Source organism: Pelodiscus sinensis, chromosome 3 (assembly GCF_049634645.1).
Source record: "Pelodiscus sinensis isolate JC-2024 chromosome 3, ASM4963464v1, whole genome shotgun sequence".
Taxonomy (NCBI): Eukaryota; Metazoa; Chordata; order Testudines; family Trionychidae; genus Pelodiscus; species Pelodiscus sinensis.
The window spans coordinates 183773848-183790195 of NC_134713.1; the positions used below are offsets into that span (position 1 = coordinate 183773848).

A 16348-nucleotide genomic window follows, 5' to 3' on the forward strand; every position below is an offset into this window, starting at 1 on the left:
AGGAAATGCGAGCAATCAACTTGATTATCCGACAAGCCTAGGTTTATTGGGTAGATGACGAATTGACTACTCTTTTACATCCATATTGGCCACACGCTAGATGTAGAGTTTTTTGACTCAGATTGGTGGTAGGTTAGGGGTAGTTACCCCCTTGTCCAGGACTGACCTCTGCTTCCTTCTATTTGGACTTTCTTTTTCCGTGCTTTGTGAAAGTCCTGTTTGATTGCCAGCTGCGACTGGTGAAAATAATGTGTTTATGGGGTCTCTCACAGGGAATCTCTTAAGGTGAGAAGACCAGACTCTCTTCTTTGATTTCAGTTACGTTGCTAAATGGTGAGAGAAGTCTAGCAATGTCAGAAAGCCTTCCTTGATTCCATACGTGTTTCTGGCCTGGGCATAGTATGGAAATTGTGCTAGTTGCTTGCATTTGTTGATCTGCTCCTAACCAGGTATCTGTGCTGATTCTCTTGATATGTTAGTGTAACCACCACCCGGCGGATTTGAACCTGGGACCTATGGAGCTTATAGAAGCCTCTACTGCAGAGGTTCCCAACCTGGGGTGTGCGTACCTCCAGGGGTTACGAGAATCTTGTTAAGGGGGTACGGGGAATATTTGGTAAATAACTAGATTATCCTAAATGAAATATTCCAAAAGTAGTGGTAGTGAAAAAAGTTGTGGATTCTAGAGTCTAGAATTTTTCCTTTTATATTGAATATGGGGTACAGGAAGGTTTACTAAAAGCCAAGGGATACGGGGACCGAAAAAGGCTGGGAACCCCTGCTCTACTGCTTGAGCTAAAAGCAAGCTGGCTTTCAGCTTAGGCTGTGGAACTCCCCTTGTTCTTATCTTGCGCTGTAAGTGGTCCAAGTGCCACTACATGGGACAGTGAACCACACTCGGTGTATGGGTTACATTTGCTCCTTTGAACACTGCCCATGAGATCTTGAAGGTACACTATGTTCCTTGTGGGGTAGGTGGAGCTGCCTTAGAGTTCTTGTGTGACTCTAAAGATTAATGACGGGCAAATTGTTCCTGTGCCCAGAGGGTATGCTTACGTGGAATACGGCAAAGTTCGTTCTCTTCTTATTCTCAGGGAGCATATTATGCTTGCTGCAGATGAATTTCCAAATATAATTTATTGTGGTGGGGGCGGGTTTTGGGCCCTGGTACTGTGTTGACACTGGTGCTAGAATTGTTTCCCCCTGTTCAAGAGGGGACTACTAACTGGATGCTTTCCAACAAGGGGCGGTCAGCCCTGGAACTTGTTACTTTTTGTGGTCCAATAGAGAGCCCACATCTGTAGACCTGTGGAGCAGGCTGCAAGACTTGTCTCCCATTCCTAATGGGATGGGATAAAAGGCTTCAGTCTTGATTGTGGTATGGTGATTTGTGCATTGATTTCCTGAAATAAGACTGGGCAATTACTATATTTTGTATAGTGATTGTGGCAGTAAGAACATCTGTTATAGATACTTATAACTAACCTCAGGTGAAACTTTAAATTGTTGTGCTAGTATTTGGAGTCCAGATCCGTACTTCTAAACTATTGCAATAAATAAAACTCCTGTAAGATTATATGTGATCTCACGCAATTATTTTGTTGTCGTTACAGTGACAGCTATATTGTGCGAGTCAAAGCTGTGGTTATGACCCGGGATGACTCCAGTGGGGGATGGTTACCGCAAGAAGGAGGCGGTCTCAGTAAAGTTGGTGTCTGCAAGGTCATGTACCCAGAGGGTAATGGAAGAAGTGGATTCCTAATCCATGGGGAAAGGCAAAAAGACAAACTGGTAATAGAACCTAATTCAAATTTAGTCTGTTTTCTTAGGAAAGCTGTCCAAAATCAACATATTCTTATAGGAGTTTCAAAACAGCAATTCCAGATTGTGCAAAATTACCCCATCCTAATTCAAATGAGTAATAAATTGTCATGACTTGTTTTTTAGGTTGCCATGTTATCTCCTTGAAATAGCAATTGCACGTTGAACAGTAATATATGTATAAGCCACCTTTGACTCCTAAAACATGAAACTGACACATTTATTTTTCTAATCCCTAATAAGAATATGTGAGAAGTGATTTGAAGTGTAAAGAATTCATGAAGCCAGTCACATTGTAGTGTACTGAGTAATGCAATTCAAGCCATTAAAACTGCAATGAATTATTTATGTTGCATGCTATTCAAGATGTGGACTAGTGGAGTAAGAATGTGAGGACAAGTTGACTTTTTATGAATTGATAATCTCCATTCCTTCCAATAGTTATTTATTTAGAAGACTTATTCTGATTGCACAAAATAAAATGAATAAAACTTATATGCAAATGTAAACTGTAAGTTTAAAAAAAAACCGTTTTAATTCCCTGTTAAGTTTTTCTTGTTGTTTCGAGGATACTCAATTATAAACTAGAAAAGTTTGAAAATCCACCTCTTGCAAATGGTTGGTAGAGGTTTATAATATGTGTTTGAAAACAAGCAAGTTAAATAAAAAGAGATAGTAATATAGTTTGCCTTATTGTCAAGGGAGCTGATGTTTCAAAGTGTTTCATTTGCACCTGCTTTTGACATGGTGTAACATTGAGGATATTCTCTTACCAGCATAACAGATTCATAACTTGCTTATTTTGTGTTGGGGAGATTGTAAGCCTGGAAATTCTAGTTTATACTAAAACACAGTGACAACCATGCCCTTCAAGTGTAAGTGTAACCTTACTTTTATGCTGACACTTTTTAGGTGGTATTGGAATGCTTTGTAAAAAAGGACTTGGTCTACACTAAAGCAAATCCTACATTTCATCACTGGAAAGTCGACAACAGGAAGTTTGGGCTCACTTTTCAAAGTCCTGCCGATGCACGAGCCTTTGATAGAGGACTGCGGAAAGCAATTGAAGACCTCAATGAAGGTAGTGAAGCAATTCTGCTTGTTGCTTTGCAGAGGAGAGGTTCCAGAGACAGGACTCGAGTTAACTGGAATGCATGTCTTGCATTTCTTACAGCGGTCAGCCAATTAACCTTTAAAATAAAGTTAAATTCTCGTTCAGTAGAGATTTAGATTAGTAGTCTCTTGGGGAGGGAAGGAGTTTAACTCAAGCATTTCTTCAGCATTTCCAATCCCTATGTAGCCTAATCCATCAATACCTAAGCTGTAAAGATGCATTAATTATAGCGGTGGATCTAACTATAGCTAGCAGAAGAACAAGGTACTTCAGATCTTGTCTTTTAGGTCCCTGTTCAGTATATGAAGCTAATGCTACTCTGGAGATTATTTCATGATGTGTTTTTGTTGTGTTTTGTTAAATTATAATATGAATTCCTATTTGGACTTGAATAAATCATAAGGATTTTTTCTTAGACAAAATGAATTATGTTAAGTCTCAACTAAATTAGGCAACAGTAGTGCTTGAAGGCTTCATTTTATTTATCCCATTAAAATTTTCATTTTAATTAAAAAAATTCTCCATACTTAAAGGTTGTTATAAACTTTTCCTGTTCACATTTATTTTACCCTCAAACAAAAATCAAAATATAGCTTCAGAATTATCCTTTGTTCTTATTTGATAAATGGCTTTTCATATGTAGGTAGTTGTGATGCCAAAGCTGTCTTCTCATCTGTATGACTGGATTAAATATATAAATATTAATTAACTGTGTTTTAAATTAGGATATTTGTGCTAAAAATCTGGTTCCCTACATTTTGGGATTTTTAATTTTTGAACATTTTTAGCGATTCTAGTGCCAACACATGGCAGTTTAATGTCTCATACGTATCTTTTAAAGCCTTGCACATCTCCACACCAACCTACATCTCTGTCATTATGTCCAGTTGCATTTTGTGTGAATCCCTTTTCCACTCTGTTCCTTTTTCCATTTTTCTCTGCCATTCCTGATGCTCGAAATTCCTGCCTTCCACATTCAGTTCTGTCCTTTACAGCAGACCTTTCACTGATAATCCATTGAGAGATTAGATCAAATCCTCACCAGTTGTTTGTGTGTATGCACTTGACCCTTCGTCATGGAAATCAATGGGCATAGGATTAGGCCCTGTGCTCAACATATTAGTAATGTATATGCCCTATCTGTAAGGGAAGTTGTGATGAAATGGTGTGTGAGGATGTTTGTACTAGGAATGTAAGCAAGTAGTCGAGTACTCAGCCTCATGATAAGGCTGAGCTTATCGGGTAGTCTAGTGCTGGGGGAAGCCAGCTTAAAAGCTGTTCCCTGCCCAGCACTGTCTCTGTGGTGCTGCCTCTCCCCATCTCCACTGCCTCCCAGCCCAGGCAGCCGTGAACAGGGGCTGCTGGACCCAGCGTAAGCCAGGACTAAGGAGTCCCCGCTCGCACTGATCCAGGAGTGCTATATCTTTGCATTTTAAATGTAGTAAGAGCTGTTGGGCTTTGAATACATTCAAAATGCAGAGATCCGGAGCCGGCATGAGCCAGGACTGCTCGGTGCTGGCTCCGGGAGCTACCCCCACTGCAGTTCCCCTTATTAACTAATCGTGTAGTCAATACAATTTGTATTGACTACACGATTAGCTAAATAACTGCTCTTTAACATCCTTAATTTGTACATGGAGGCAACTCCTAACTTAAGATATATTGAAATAAAGTAGAATTCTATATTCAAGCATAAATTTAAAGCTGTATGCTGCTGGTTTTTTAGGTACTGTTCAAAATCAATGCATCTGTGTTTATCACATTCACAGAACAGACTGATCCTGATGAATGGAATCTTACCTAACTTCCAAATATGACTATCCAAATTAAAACCAATAACCCTCTCTCATATATATAAACGTTGAAGTTCGGAACTTGAGTCACTGTTACTCAATACCATCTATTAAATCTGGTCCAATTAGCACAATCAAGCATATGCATTTGAAGCTTAACTGCATTCAATAATTTTATATACAGGGCTCGACAAACTGCAGCGAGAGCTACTCGCCAGCCCCGCACCACACATGCACCAGACCAGCACTGCGCGCGCATGCATGCAGCGCTGATGAATGGGGCACATGGAGCGACCGGCTGAAATCTACTCACCATGGACGAGTAGAAACAGCGGTTTGTCGAGCCCTGCTTGTATACAAAACTTAATCCTTGAAGTATCAGAACTACCGAAATTCTGTTTGGTATCAGTGATCTTGCACAGCTCTGGAAATATGGGGGCTGGGCTTTCAATGTATCATACCAAAGATGTGAATATGTATGCACGTTTCTCCTTACTTCAAAATTTTGCCTTTATCTCATCATGTCTTCATGAATTCTAAACTCAGGCTAGCATGCCTCAGATAAGACCAATGTTTTTTAAGGGTTTTTTTTTCATTAGAGACTAACACGGCCACCACTCTGAGACTTTCATAGATAACGTAACTCATTGTCTGCACAAATACAAACAACTTACATCTTTTAAAAAAAAAAGTTACTAAAAGCTTAGCTCTGCTAAGCAAAAACAAAAGTAATGTGTGATGTGGGAGGGAGAGAGTTTTGGTACAGTAAAGTTTTATGATTATTTTGGTTAGTAAAAAAAACCCCACATGCAGAGTGTATTCTTCCCCCTTCCCCAACCCTCCACAAAAAAAGTAGATAATACCTCAGTGTCCATTTTTAAATGCATAAAATGTTAAATGAGTTGAAAGAAGGATTCTCTGATGAAATTTGCAGATTTAATGTTAAACCCTAATATTTACCACAAGTTTAATTAGAACCACCTCAAATTAATTTATTTTTACCTGTTTTTGTTATTTCTTCTGACAGTTTTTATATGTTTTGTTTATATGGGGGGGGGGGGGGGTGAGAAGGAGAAAGATGGCTCTGACAACAAAACATTGTCAGGGTAGGTTGTTATTTCCTGAACTTAGACTGACTCCCATTCCGGCTGAGCGTTCGTTTTTTTTCAGTAGCAGTAGTAAGTTTTCTGACTTCAGGAGTGAGATTCTTAGCTTGATATAATTCAGTTTAGTTCAGTGTAGGATCTGACCCTAGATCATTTTATCATATTTTTGAACATTAAAATACTGTATTATTGTAAGTGCTTATAATTATTATACTTTTTTCCAGGCTTGTGTATTGCTATAGAGCATTTGTTGTAAGTTAGAGCTACTCAAAACTTGTCATGAAAAGTCAGCCATAAGTATCAATTCAAGGAACTTTTTCTGGATGTCACCTTTCTAACCTACTTAGCAATAGATATATTAAGTCTTATTTCTTGTTAATTTGGTACCACTTGCTTACTTTATAATTTTATTGTGTCAGTTTTACTTTGTGAAGATTGTAATTATCCCTCATAATACCAGGGATCAAGATCCAAATACAATCCACGAGCTTTTAATTTATTAAAATATATGACATTACTATACATTTTTAAATGTTTTTCTAGGATCCACTACTTCCTCTTCAACGATCCACAATGAGGCTGAGATTGGTGATGATGATGTCTTCACAGTAAGTAAAGTTAGTTTGAAATTGTTCTCTTTTGCATTGTGGTTCACTTTAACAATTTTGAATGGTTATTTCTTCTGTTCATCTTCTCCCTTGCACAGCCCAAAAAAATATTCAGCTTTCTAAAGTCCTCCCATTGTCATCATTGTTGTATCACATCAATGAGCAAATATTCATAATGTCACAAAGCTGAGTAGATAATGCCAAAAGAATAAAATATGTATTTTATTTTCAAGTGACTTGTCTTTGGTAGAGTTCACACTGTTTTTGTGTTAGCTGTCTGCTAGTCATAGAGACATTGAGTGTTGCTGGCTCTTTATCAGATTTTGAAATCGTGTTTGTGGTTATTCATGAAAACTGAATTTTAAATTTGCTTGTGCGAGCATTAACACCAGAATTCCATTAAAGATCTTGTGATTTACCTGACCAATAGCAACTACACAATGACGTAGAAAGTCATTATTTACTATTGTTTATGATTTTATTTTGTGATCGTTACTGAAATGTATCTGGAGTTTTTCTAAAAGACAGTGTCTCTGTCCCATTGATGAGCTAAAACAAGTTGAATGAATATAGCAAATGAAATTTCAGTCTAGGAATGGATATTATTCTATGGGCAGAAAAAAGCTAAATTAATCACATTATTTGCTCAGCTCCAGTGATGTGCACATAGTTCATTAACAGTGTAATAAAGATGTGAGTGTTGAAAAACACTGAAGAAAGCAGAGGGTTAATAGTGGATCTTTTCAGAAACCAGCACTGCATTTCATTGCTGTGAAAGTGTGAAAATATTTCATTTATTTCTCATTTTTAAAAAAGTGCTTTTCCTGCATATGTCGGATAATGGAGGGAGGAAATGGAGCAGGAAACATTCGTTAAATCCTGTGAATGTCAGGCTGGCGGAGGGGGGACAAAGGGAAAACCCAGAGCTGAAAGGTAGCTTAAGATGAATTTAGCTGAGCTTCCATTAGATCAGCATGATGTGGGTCTGGGCAGGTTTCCTGTAGTGTTTTGACCAGATCCTTTTGACAGTTGGCATGTTGTTCACATCTGTTCTTTTGTCACAGTTCTAAGAGACAAACAACAGCAGGCAGGGTTAAAAGGTGACTTCCTGTGCTCCAGAGCAAAACTATCATTAGCAGCTGCTTCCCAGCTACCTGCCAGAAGTGATTTATGGAATCCAAGATGGGAGAGGGTGAGGCCGCATTGGAGTCAAAGTGGTTTACTCTTCTATAGTACTTACCCGAAAGTTACAAGACCTGTGAAAGCAATGTTCTGGTGGCATTTCAAATGCATACCTTTCTCCCGCCTTGTGTATGCTTTTGAGTATTTGTTGTAAAGTGGGGGTACTCAAAACTTGTCATGCATGCTGATACAGGTCAGCTTTGTTAGCCACCTGAGAGAAACTGAAGCTGTCAAATGAACATTACATTTGCTTTAAAGGGAAAATACAGAAAATAGTTAAGGATATTCTTCCCAAAATCAGTCCAGTTTGTCAAGGGACCAGATGGATCTGCACAAGTCACTGGGGCTTGAAAATTTTGGGCTATGGATCCAAAATCACATTTAATTGGTTAACAGGTTAAACAGGGACCACCGAGGCTGGGCTGGAGACCTGACCCTCCTCCCCCCCCCTCCCCCCGCCACAGACAAGGGCTGCGCGAGCCAGGTAAAGCAACCCCTGCCTGTGGTAGGCCCCCAGGACTAGAGCTGCTCCAGCCCCTACCAGTTAACGATTCACAGCCCTAGTTTGGGCCCATGTCTAGATTCTAGGTGAGCAGAAAGTTGGGTTTTTACAAAGGGTGGTGGTAGTTTGTTTGTGTTAAGAAGTCTGGATAAATTGTGTACTAGTTATTTTAAATAAACCTCGAATATAGGATTAAATGTTAAAAGCCAGAACTGAAACATTAATTTATTTTTCCCAATTGACCCCAATGTTGTTGTAACTCCGGTGATGAGTTATTCATGTGTACCTTCAGACTTGTGTGTGTGTGGGGGGGGACGGACCCAAGAATCACTTCTTTCGTATAATTACACTTGAAACATTCAAGCTGTGTGGTTGATAATGCTAGCATGCAAGTAGTCAAAACTTAGCTCTGATTAGCATCCACTTAAGATGAATGGTGGAAGTTTATGCCTTAGGTTCTTTTATGTCAACCTGTCTGACAGCACTCTCAACAAAACAATGTGTTGATTTATGTACTAAAAAGAAAGTTGCTAGGTCTCCATTTCCAAGAGCAAGACCATTTTTCACTAGACGCAGGTGGCTATGCTTTGGGTTGTCTTGTAGCTGTTGATAGTCTCCAAAGTCTGCTTCTGTGACACTGTTTACCATAACATTGAATCTCATGTCATCCATAGTACCTGTAAAGCAGGAAAGCTTAAATATATGATGAATGCTGGGAATTAAGTGGCCAACATGTAGTACAAAAAAATCAAAATGCCTCATGTAAGGAGAGTTAAATGTGGACAAAGGGTCTTAGTGTGGGGGGGAATTAAAATCCATACCTTTGGGGAAATGCATCATAATTGGAAAATTATACCTCTGAGGTACATAAGAATTATATAATGGGATTAAGAGAGGAAAATGAGTGTTTAAAGACACAAAACATAGGAAATCAGTATGTTTGTGATAAGTGGAGATGCAACTGCCGAATGTATACTGACAGCTGTAAAGATGTAGGAACAGGAAGAGCGGTGACATCATTCGGTGGTCCTTTGCTTGGAAGCAAGAAATATGTACAGCTATGAAGCGGCTGAATTGGGGGGGATGATGTTGGCATTAATTTGGGTCACAGATGCGTGCCCAGCCACCGCGGTCATCCTGATTGGACTATGTACAATCAGAAATGGTGCTTCAGCGAGCAGATATGATCTGCTTAATGAAATATTACCATAAACAGAATGGAGGCAGCTGGACATAATCATCATAACAACATGGATCCCAGAGCATTAGAATCAGATGATTGGCTTCTCTTGCACCGTTTAAGCCTTCTGTTCATGGTTTTTTATGTTGCTCCAATCATCGGGGAGTGTTGGTGTCAAGATGTCCTCTTTGGTTGCCCCTGTTAATAAAAGACCTCAAACTTGGGCTTTCCCTTTCCAATATCTTTAAGAGGCTTTGGGCTATTAATTTGTAGCCCATCTCATTAGGGAGCTGTGATTTATGATGATGGACTGAAGAGAACTTGTCATGCCAAAAATGTATTTTGGTTAGGATTTTTTTTCTTAATTACAGTGTAGTCCTTTAAAACCAAAGGAAACTAAAGAAAAAATAACTTTTGGTGCACTAGTAGGGTGCCCTCAATATTCTCTTGTGTGGCTCTTAAACTCCCCCATTTTCCCAGCCACTGTAGAAGTATTCTGAGCATTTGAGTTGAACTTCCACTGTGCTTCAAGATGCAAATGCATTACTTCTCTTCTTAGAGTACTTATATATTTTATAAAACTGAAACAACTTAAAAACTATACATACAGTAAGATTTTCAAAGTGCTTAGATTATGTAAGAGCACAAAGTCAATTGAACACTTTTGAAAATCTCAACCATAATCTATTCAATAGAGCTACAGGCACACAACACTCTAGTCTAAATGCAATACTCTTATTCCTGTTTGAAGTGTGCCTACACTGAGGCCTTGACTTATCTATGCTGAAGATCAACACTGCCACGATCAATCTTCTGCACTTAGATTTAGCGAGTCTAAGACTCACTAAATTGAACTCTGAAGGCACCCCCACCAATGGCCAGTACTCCTGCTCTGATGGGAGCATTTGCTCCCATCCGTCTCCCAAGGTGGGGACGCCGCCAAGCTCAGCTTAAGGTAAACTGAGTCCAGATATGTATTCTGTGTAGCTGAAGTTGTGTACCTTAAGCCAAGCTTCCAGGTCTAGTGTAGACCTGGCCTGACCATTCAAATTAACAGTATCAGAGGGGTAGCCGTGTTGGTCTGAATCTGCAAAAGTGACAAGGAGTCCTGTGGCACCTTATAGACTAAGGGTATGTCTACACTAGCCCCCTAGTTCGATCTAGGGAGGCTAATGAGGGCGACCGAAATTGCAAATAAAGCGAGGGATTTAAATATCCCGCGCTTCATTAGCATGTTCCCGGCCGATTGCCATTTTAGAAATTGACTAGCCCGAAGTAACGGCCCGCGTCTACATGTGGCAGTGAAACAGGATTCCGAATTAAAGCCCTAAATCGAATTAGCTGGTAAACCTCATTGCAGGAGGAATACCAGCTGATTCAGTTACTTCAGGCTAGTCAATTTCTAAAATGGCGACCGGCCGGGAACATGCTAATGAAGCGCGGGATATTTAAATTCCAAGCTTCATTTGCACTTTCTGTCGCCCTCATTAGTCTCCCTAGATCGAACTAGGGGTTTAGTATAGACATACCCTAACAGATGTATTGAAGCATAAGCTTTCATGGGCAAAGACCCACTTTGTCAGATGCATGTAGTGGAAATTCCAGAGGCAGGTATAAATATACAGGCATAAGAAAAGAGTACCAAATCAAGAATAAGCATAGAGATAACGAGGTCATTTCAGTCAGGGCAGTACAGGCAAACTTCCCCTGTTGACCAGGCAATATCAGTCTCTCTGGATCTTAACTGCTGCACGTCACGGTCATGCAGGAGAATCCTGGCAGCTCTGGTCTTAAGCTGTGTCTCAGAAGTGAGTTCTTCCAGGTCTTCCCTCTTCTTCTTGGTGTTCCTTGTCTCCCTTTGGTCTTCTTCCAGCCTTCTTTTTGGAGTCTGCCTGTACTGCCTTGACTGTATTGACCTCATTATCTGTAGCCTTACTTTTGATTGGTACTCTTTTTTTATGCCTTTATAGTTATACCTGCCTCTGGAATTTCCACTACATGCATCTGACCAAATGGGCCTTTGCCCACGAAAGCTTATGCTCCAATCTGTTAGTCCTAAATTAACAGTGTAATTATATCAGTGCAAAATTTCTAGTATGGATGGGCACCAAAGCCTGATCCTTCCACTGGATACAACAGGATATAGTAAGTTCAGCAGTAAACAATAGTATTACTTTCATTCCAGACCCTCACTAGATTTCATAAATGTTTTCCATATGTTTGCAAATAAATTTCACATGTCCCTGTGTATTATAAATTTTCCTCTCAAGAGATGCAATCCAAGTAAGGCTAGCCATCCATTCTGTTTCCATTGGGGGAGCAACTGTCTTTCCAAGGATCTGGGATTGTTCTGTTTGCCTCCACTAATGCAGTCTTCATGCTAACTGCCTTCCTTAATTAAATGTTCTTAGGTTCGGAAGTATCACTTATACTTCAGGACACAGCATATTCTGTGCCTCTACTGCCACAGAAATTACACAGCTGAAACCTTCCCCTCCTCCCCCATTTGCAGAATAAAAAAAAATCCCATATGACTGTCAAACAAAAAAATTTACTTCACTGAACAGTGGAGTGGTGTCGTCTTGAGTCTGTGGAGGACATGAAGCAATAGCTCTGAACTGTGTGAGCAACCCTCTGAAATAGTGGTCGCTAGTTCTGAAACCTGTTCACAATCTCAGCAGAAACATTGGTCTGACCTGTGTATCATATAAATCCAAGCACCTTTCCTGAGTGCCAAAATTGGACCCTGTGGCAAAAAACAAACCAAAGAAACCCCACTAGTTTTCCCTTTGATGATTTCCTAAATGTAGTTTTATTTTATAAATACAGCAATCTCTCTCTCTCTCTCTCTCTCTTTTCCCCCTCCCATTCCCATATTTATTAATATGCCTAATGTAAAATAGTTACAGGCAGTCCCCGGGTTACGTACAAGATAGGGACTGTAGGTTTGTTCTTAAGTTGAATTTGTATGTAAGTCGGAACTGGTACATATTGTAGGGGAAACTCTAGCCAAACATTTCTCCAGAGCTCAGTTTTATTCTCCCACACCTCACTTCCCTCAGTCCTTTATTCTCAAGCTGAGGTGTCTGCTGAGAAAAGCTGCTCCGCATCTCCCTGGTCTGCTGGGGGGGAGAAGGGGGTGGCGCTAGCTTCACGTCTCCCTGGTCTGCTGGGTGGAATCAGCTAGTGTGGGGTTGCTTCACCCCGTTTGTAAGTAGGGATCTGATGTAAGTCGGATCCATGTAACCCGGGGACTGCCTGTACTCTGGTGTCAAATTCTAACCCATGCTACAGTACTGACAATTTTAATATTTAATCAGAAACTCTCAACATAAATTTAACTGCTGAAGAATCTCCAGTCTGCTACGTCAAGGGTGCTGCAGAATCTATAATAGAGAGAGAGTTAGGATGGTGGTTATATTACTAGCCTAGGACTTTGGGCAGCTGGGTTCAATCCCTGTTCCCTAGAGTTGCCAAGTTTGGTTGGGTGTATTCCTGGAGGTTTCATCACATCACATAATTTTTAATTAAAGATTAATTTTGAATTCCTGGAGATTCCACAACACTCCTGGAGAATTGACAACCTTACTGCTCCCACACAGAGTTCTTGTTGGACTGGAAGTCCAGTCTTTGTGCCATAGTTCTCCATCTGCAAAACAAGGATGCAATTAATCCCTCACTCACAGAGGGAGTTCTAAGGATAAATATATATTAAGTGTGAGGTGCACAGGGGAACATACAAATACTTTTAGATAAAATCCTATTCTAGAATTTTAAGTCTGGCCTGCTGTAGAATACATTGGATCTACACAGAATCATAAAGTTGGAAGAGACCTCAGGAGGTCATCAAGTCCAACCCCCTGCTTAAAAGCAGGACCAATCTCAGCCAAATCATCCCAGCCAGGTCTTTGTCAATCCGGGACTTTAAAACCTCTAGGGATGGAGATTCCACCACCTCCCTAGGTAACCCATTCCAGTGTTTCACCACCCTGCTAGTGAAATAGTATTTTCTAATATCCAACCTCGACCTAACCCCTGCAACTTGAGACCACTGCTCGTCATTCTGTCACCACTGAGAACAGCCTCTCTCCATCCTCTTTGGAACCCCCCTTCAGACTGTTGAAGGCTGCTATAAAATCCCCAAATCTTGCACTTAATATACTTAACTTTCAGTTGCAGTAGCCCTAAAATACGCATCCAGAGTGATCCTTTTTCCTCTTGCATTTATGTATAATCACAAATTCCCATTGCCCAGGAATAAAATTGTGATGTTGGGTATTTGTATTTTAGTTAAGGTTTTTAGAGTGTGTGTTTTCTTACTGTTGAGTCTTTTAAATCTGAGAGACTGAAGAAAAATTATCTTTGTTGTGAGGTTATTGGGTGCTTGTCATGTGTTTTGGCTGCTGCTAACAAGCATTTAGGTCTCTCTTCCCTGCCATGTCATTACAGATTATGTCAAATGTTGACATTGCCTCCTTTTTTGGGGAGGAGGGGGAGGTGGCGGGGAGAAGGGTTTCTTATTGTTTTATAATTAAAAAAACAGATCTTATCCCACTGCCTTTCCGTGAAACCTTTCCCCTACTTTCATCTCCCATGTGGGTCTCAAGTGCAGTAAGGCCCCAGTATTATAATTCAAATGATTTATGTAAGTTGGATATGCACTAAATCTGATTTAGCATGTCAGTTCACATTCAAATAGGTCCTGTAAAGAATCACTGCTTTTAAAAAAGAGTGCGCTTAAAAGCTTGTTAAACAACGTCTTACTGGCCATAGGATATTTTTAAGTTGCATTTAAATTTGGAATATCCTTTTTTTCCCCTCTGAAAAACAATGCAGTCTGTCTGTTCTGGGGGAAGGGACTCTGTGGACAAGGTTGAAAGGGTGGAGGAGGGCTCTGAGTGGTAGTATTCTTCCATTTCTGTTACGAGGTAGTGGCCTAAAGGAAAGATGCCTCTTTCCAGGGCAGTACAAAGGAAGGACAAGACAACTAGATAAGTTCCACACCTTGACTCTTCTATAGGCTGGGCATTGGTCCTGCTTTGGGCAGGGGGCTGGACTTGATGACCTCCTGAGGTCTCTTCCAGCTCTATGATTCTATGGGCAGAGTTCAGGGAAAAGCCACAGCAGAGGAACCCCAGGCAGCATGTCTGTATTCTTCCTGCTGCTCTGCTCAGCTCAGCAACCAACCGTAGCTGCTGCTCCTGGTTCCTGTTGCTGTTCTGTACATACAACAGTGGGCTCAGCACTGCCATCCACATCCTCTGAGGTCTGCTTTTGGGCTCACATGCAAACCACAGCTGTTCCGTTTGGGTTGGAAATACCAGCTGAGAGTGTGAACCGGATACCCTCCCCAAATCCTTCCTCTTAAAAACAAAAAAAAAACCCTCTTACCAAAAGAAGAAAAATGGAAGACTTAGAAGTAGATAAGATTTTTGGAACATAGGTATTTTGCATTAAACAGAACTTACTCCTGTGCATCAGAATCCAGCACTTGAATGCCAAGCTTATACTGGCCTAATATTCCTATATCTTAGCACAGCTCACATCCTGTTCTGCCTCATCACTTCTTCCAGGTCTGTCTGTATTTGTTGCAGCCAGCTGACCACCGAGTTTTACATCTTCATAATGAATCTCATGTATGTGTATTATCCTCAGTTTAGTGATTATTCTTATATTAGGACACTGCTTCCTGACATACCACTCAGGAGTCTATGAGAGGCAATGCCCTATGGCAAAGAGATAGGAGAGAATATTGAGAGGTGTACGATGGTGGCTGAAGGCATGTTGCATATACAGCAGTTACTACTTCCTTTTTCTTGTTCATTTCCATCTTGGGGATTATAGTGGATTACACACTGAGTATGACCCAGTAACATGGTGTATTTGAATAAAAAAGATAATATAACAGGGTGTATTATTAACAGAATTATTCCATGGAAGACACAGGAGATCATTGTTCTGCTCTACTAAGAAAGTAGAGGACCTATGAAGAAAAGTGTTGGGTTTTGTTTGTTTGTTTTGGGGGTTTTGTTTGTTTGTTTGTTTGTTTGTTTGTTTGTTTGTGTTTTGTTGTGTCTTTTACATTCTTAGTTCCCAGGCTAGATGGGTAATGACTTATAGAGCCTGATTATCAGAAGGGCAGAAGACCAGTGTCTTGTGAAAATGCATGAGCAGTTGCATGCCTAATTTACATGCAAAATTACCATGACTGTTCTTAAAGTTGGATATTTATACAAGGCCCACCGCCTGTTTCTGTCTGTATCCCTTTACACAAGGGAAGGGACATTTCCCGGACAAAACTGCCTACTCAGGTCTTACATCAGTGTGGGTGTACAATAGAACCTCAGAATTACGAACACAAGAATTACAAACTGACCAGTCAACCACACACTTCATTTAGAACCCAGACATGCAATCAGGCTGCAGTAGAGATTTTAAACAAGCATATACAATACAGTACTTGTGTTAAGCTACTACAAAAAAGAGGAAAGCAGCATGTTTCTTCTGAATGGTAAAGTTTCAAAGCTGTATTAAATCTAAGTTCAGTTGTAAATTTTTTTAAAGAATGACCATAACATTTTGTTCAGAGTTACAAACAACATCGATTCCCGTAGTGTTTGTAACTCGGAGGTTTTACTATATGTGTGAAAAAGCACAGATAGCATTTGTTTTCAATGCTGAATTTGTAAGCAAATCTGTAAACACCTACAGTCTACATACTCTTTCTAGTAATAGATTCTGCTAAAATGCAGTTTTTTCCATAATTCATAATTGTTAGTTGTGCTAAACTTTTTTTTTTAACCTAAAAAAAAAGCAATTTCTGTTGCCTCTGGTTCTCGCCTCTAAAACAGTTTTATAGCGTGTTTCCCTTCCCATGTACATATGCAGTCAGGTTTGCAGTGGGGCTGAGATGCATCCTGTAGGAAATTGAAAAGTGATCTTTTGCAGTGATGTAAGCTTCCTTACAGTTGTATCTTGCCAAAACATGTAAACTTTAAAATACAAAGTGCCAGTTAGGTATCATTTTATATTGTTTGCCTTT

The 16348-nt window shown here is 40.0% G+C and overlaps 1 protein-coding gene across 1 annotated transcript in view; it reads left to right on the plus strand.

The window, feature by feature from the left end:
* The window catches only part of SPRED2 (sprouty related EVH1 domain containing 2), a 94434-nt gene that overhangs the window by 58745 nt on the left and 19341 nt on the right, over nt 1–16348 (plus strand). The window contains exons 2-4 of the mRNA XM_075925572.1: nt 1614–1791; nt 2734–2902; nt 6378–6442. Coding sequence (XP_075781687.1) covers nt 1614–1791; nt 2734–2902; nt 6378–6442 — 412 coding nt within the window. The remainder of the gene's footprint in view (nt 1–1613; nt 1792–2733; nt 2903–6377; nt 6443–16348) is intronic.